At 39.1% G+C, this 4987-nt stretch overlaps 1 protein-coding gene and 1 pseudogene across 2 annotated transcripts; both read left to right on the top strand.

Annotated features, from left to right (window-relative positions):
* The first annotated feature begins 523 nt into the window (after window positions 1–523).
* Window positions 524–1528, top strand: LOC149385590 (uncharacterized). Its single transcript, XM_089626366.1, has 3 exons — window positions 524–603; window positions 685–816; window positions 901–1528. Exons 1-3 carry the CDS (start codon window positions 524–526, stop codon window positions 1526–1528), a joined length of 840 nt encoding a protein of 279 aa, XP_089482492.1.
* Window positions 1529–1899: 371 nt separating this feature from the next.
* LOC149385591 (GDSL esterase/lipase 2-like) lies at window positions 1900–4418 on the top strand (annotated as a pseudogene). The gene is made up of 5 exons (XR_016301519.1): window positions 1900–2303; window positions 2575–2696; window positions 2801–3031; window positions 3140–3395; window positions 3714–4418. The product of XR_016301519.1 is annotated as a GDSL esterase/lipase 2-like (transcript).
* Window positions 4419–4987: the final 569 nt, after the last annotated feature.

The following is a 4987-nucleotide window of genomic DNA, read 5'->3' on the forward strand; positions in this document are numbered from 1 at the left end:
TTTCGCTTTTTTTGGAAAGAATTTGTATTTTTAATTAAGAATTCTATTTTCAGAATATTATTTCTAATTCATTTATAATTTTGTTTAATTAATATTATTTGAATTTTTATTTCTAATTCATTTAGAATTATGTAATTCATTTTTATTTTGTTAATTTACTTTTTTAATTTTATATATTTTTTTAATTGAACAAACATATTCGGTGCGACATTGTCGCACCGAATACCATGGCGCGAACATAGTCGGTGCGACAATGTCGCACCCGATATGTATTTACCCGCCAATTCTATAAAATTTGGCAGGAAAATAACTTGAGCATTAGGTGCGACATGTCGCACCTGAAAGTGTCGCACCTAAATGGGGACTTATTAGGTGCGACATGTCGCACCCAATACCTTCTGTGACGGGTTATCCGGTGCGACGCTGTCGCACCTAATGTCGCACCTAATAAACTTTTAGGTGCGACATTTGATGCATTGGGTGCGACATTCGTCGCACCGGATAACGTATTTTGTCCTAGTGCATGGAGGGCCCATCCTGTAAAACTGGGAATATGGAATGGTGGAATAAGATGTGGAGTCTTAATATTCCCCCTAAGGTCAAGTGTTTCTTATGGCGGGTGTGTAGGGGCTGGATTCCGACGAAGACTATTCTCTGATATCGGCACATTACCTCCGATGACAGGTGTCCGGTGTGCGATAAGGCTGGGGAGACCATCTCCCACGCGTTTTGGGGCTGTCCTTGGGCCAAGAAGGTGTGGAAGCTTGGTGGGTTTAAAGATATTATTCGGTGCTTCCGGGGTGATGACACGATTGGGTTACTCCTCCTTGCCTCGACGAGACTCAAGGTACGATCTCTTGAACTATTTCTGACTATTTTATGGGAGTTATGGAATCACAGGAATGGTATATGCTTGGGACGAAAGACGTGGACGCCTGATGCCCTCCTGGACTGGTCGGCTATGTTCCTAAGTGATTACCAAGAAGCGTGCGGGGGACATAAAGGGAAGTGGGAGGCTGCCCCGCCGAAACAGTGGATTCCGCCTCAGGAGGACAAAGTGGCAATTTCGGTGGACGCCGCTGTACGTTCGGATGAGCGCCGGATTGGGCTTGGGGCGATTGCGCGGAACGCTATGGGGGAGATTCTCGGGTCAGAAACGAATGTTATTCAGCTTGGTCTCTCGGCCCAACTTTCAGAAGCGTCGGCGGTGCTCCAAGGTATGTTTTTTGCGCAGGATATGGGGTGGTCTCGGGTCATAGTGCAATCGGATTGCCTTGAGGTGATCTCGGCCCTCCGAAGGCGTGAAGCGCCGGTGACGGAGCTAGGTACCATTATTAGTGATATTTATCTTCTCTTTCCTAGCTTTGACAGCTTAGACTTTGTGTTTCTACCAAGGGATTGTAATAAGGCTGCCCATGTTCTTGCTAGTTGTGCTTTTAATTTTGATCCGGGCACCAGGTGGTTGGGATCGGCACCCCCTAATGTTGTTCAGGAGGTCGTGAACGATCTCCGTGGTTTTAGTCCTTGATGTAATCACGGTATTCATCCGTCACTTAAGTGAGGGTTTTTAATGTTATTCTCATGTGCCGGCCACGTTTTTTTAAAAAAAAAAAAAAAAAAAAAACATGGGCTTCCATTTTTTTTTCTGTAGACGTGTATAAAAAATGGTCAACTATAAATTAAAAACTTATTGTGCAAGTAAAAATAATATATTCTTTTGTAACTTTAATAATGTCAATCAAGTGACTGTTTTCAACCTCTATGACAAACGGCACATATACTCCTAATTAATCAACGAAAAGCATAGGATATTAGGATAACATTATTTAAATGTGGCAAAAAAGCTGACTAAAATCCAATCTGATACCTCCGCAAAAAAATTATATAATATTCCAATCTGAAATCATGTTCTCTGACACATCCAAATTCTGTTAGAATATATATGTGCACAACCATTTTAATCCACACATTCAAACTCACATAGAACCGAAGAGAGCGTTATATATTTGGCGGTGAATTAAACACACACACATATACATATCGACATGGAATCTAGATTACTGATCCGCTACTTCACCGCCGTGACGTGCCTAGTCATCATCCTCGATGCCACGCTGGCAAATCGGCAGCCGGAAGGACACGTGGCGATGTTCGTGTTCGGAGACTCGCTGTACGATCCGGGAAATAACAACTACATCAACACCACCACTTCGTTCCAGGCCAATTTTCCTCCGTACGGACAGTCCTACTTCCGAGTCCCGACCGGAAGATTCTCCGATGGCGTCTAATCCCCGACTTCATCAGTAACATGTCTTCACCCTATAGCTACCTAATATTAATTAAATGCTTTATCCCCTTTATAAAGTTGGCCAGTTGGGTTTCGTGACAATTAAACTAGGAATTTTTTTCCATAAATTTGATTCAGTTTTCAAAAATTTCCCCAAGTATCGGACCTTATTGGCTTCATCAGTAATGAGTTGGACAATTTATATCATGATTTTGTTATAAAACTCAAGTATCGGACCCTTTTTTTTTTTTTTTTTTTTTTTTTTAATATCATTAATGAAATTGTAGGTGAGTATGCGAAGTTACCATTAATTCCAGCGTATTTAAATCCGGGAGTAAAAAACTATGAATACGGTGTGAACTTTGCCTCTGGTGGGGCCGGTGCTCTTGTTGAAAGTCATCAAGGCTTTGTAAGTAAAGTGTTTCTAAATTTGTGAAAAATATTACTACTTATTAGTTCACTTGTTTGGTGATGTCTTAACTTATTATTTGTTCCATTTATTCTCCCATTAAGGTGGTAGACCTTATAACTCAGCTGAGGTATTTCAAGGCAGTTGAGAAGAAATTAAGGCGCAAACTCGGTGCGGAGAGATCAAAGGCGTTGATCTCCTCAGCCGTTTACTTACTCAGCATCGGAGGCAATGATTATCTCTCTCCGTTCACCTTCAATTCCAGTTTCTATGACAAATTCTCTAACCAAGAATACGTTGCCATGGTTTTTGGCAATATGACCCAATTTATCCAAGTACTTAAGTACTATAATTATAACTTGTTTATCAATACATTAGAGCTTCAACTCTTCAAATACCTAATATTGATTGGTTGGTGCGTGTGTTGATGGATTTGGTGTCAGGGAATGTACAAGATCGGAGCGAGGAAATTTGGGTTTGTAACATTGCCACCGTTGGGGTGTCTTCCCGGGACTAAAATACTCGTACCGGGAAACACTGGCGCTTGCTTCAAAGAAGCTACCCAGCTAACGAAGATGCACAACGACCGACGTCCCATATTCCTCAAATTGATTCAGACTCGCCTCCAAGGATTTAAATATTCACTTCACGATTTACACACTTCGATGACACAAAGATTAGAGAGCCCTTCAAAATATGGTAATATTTTTAGTTTACTATATATTAACCGAAAGTTGACCTTACCTTAAGTTTGACGGGTTTCAAACAAATTATAGTACTTAAGTATAATTGAATTACAGATATGATAATTTATTCAACGTTGGTATACAAATTTATACTAGTTTAACAAGTTTATATAGCATAAAGTATGTAATAATCTTAAATATCTAAATAAATTAACTATACATACAAATAAATTAACTATACATACAAACGAGTGATTACCATGTACTGATGAGTTTTTTTTTTCTTTTCTTTTATTATCTTATTTTGATCTTTGAATTTGTGTGAATTAAGGCTTCAAGGTCGCGCGCGGATATGGGATGTTGTGGAAGCGGACCGAATAGAGGGGTTTATAGCTGCGGAGGGAAGAGAGGAGAGGAAGAGTTTGAGCTTTGTGAGGATGTTAAAGACTACTTCTTCTTTGACTCTGTTCATCCATCTCAAAAGGCCTACAACCAACTATCTGAGCTGTTATGGAGTGGAGATTCTCGTCTTACAAAGCCTTATAATCTCAAAGAATTTTTTGAGCATTAGTTATGGGTCATGAGAGAAATCATGTTGATTTTTTCTCATCAATAATGGTCGTTTTGGAGTCATCTTCTTTTGTCCATGTAGGGCCACACATTTTTTTTTTTTGAGTTGGGGCACTATCGGCTAAGATTACATGATATATTAGCAGTGCAAAGCGCAGGTGGCACTATCGGCCAAGATTACATAGTAGGTGGCACTATTGGCCAATATTACATACTTATTAGAATAAATCTTAGGGGGCATGCATTTCTGCATCTCATGGGGGCTTGAACCCATGACCTCTCCGTCGAGGTGAGTGTGGGATTACCGCTAGACCAAGCTAGCTACCACGTAGGGCCACACATTTTGTTGTTTATAATAATTGTTTTTAATGCTTATAAAACTATACCCAATATATAGTTTTTGGGGGTTGTATCATAATATAATTATACGGTACATTTTTGTTATATAAATATAATCAATGTTGTCACGGAAGAGGAACTAAAAAAAAATACCGCGCGCACAAGCAAAAAGATAAGACCAGTAAAAAAAACGACTGTCGTCCCACATGTGTCGTATTTTCATGATGGATTTTTTTTTCTTCTTCTTCTTTTGGGCTGATGTTATTCGATCTTTTTTCTGATTGAATGCAGTTTCTTCTTTAAGCCTTGACACCACGAGAACACTAGTCTACCACAATAACACATTGAGCACGCATATACTTTACGTATGAATTTCAAGTACTATAGATTTGTGACCATGAAGATCGAACTTTTTCTTTTTTTCTTTTTTAATAAAAAGGCTCCTCAACACAAATATATAAAATCTATAGATAAAAGCAAATAAAAGTTTTAGTTACAAGTAAATACAGAGGATAATTCAACACTTTTTAAGATGAAAACTTATTCACACAAATGCAATAAAAAAAATATGTTATCTGTTGTTAATACGATTTCTCGAATAACACTTGCGAGACACACGGCTTGAAGGTCCTCAAGGTCACGCTTATGTCGGTCTCAAGAGATCGTAGACACTATCTCAAGGGGAGAATGGTCACA

Source organism: Urtica dioica, chromosome 9 (genome assembly GCF_054948205.1).
Source record: "Urtica dioica subsp. dioica isolate 48M chromosome 9, U.dioica_male_clone48M_v1_H2, whole genome shotgun sequence".
NCBI lineage: Eukaryota > Viridiplantae > Streptophyta > Magnoliopsida > Rosales > Urticaceae > Urtica > Urtica dioica.

Bases quoted from the DNA above. Each gene is read 5' to 3' on its own strand.
- LOC149385590 (XM_089626366.1), top strand. From the start codon at position 524: ATGGAGGGCCCATCCTGTAAAACTGGGAATATGGAATGGTGGAATAAG. The intron at 604-684 runs GTGTTTCTTATG...CTCCGATGACAG, and splicing joins AATATTCCCCCTAAGGTCAA to GTGTCCGGTGTGCGATAAGG. The intron at 817-900 runs GTTACTCCTCCT...ATGGAATCACAG, and splicing joins CGGGGTGATGACACGATTGG to GAATGGTATATGCTTGGGAC.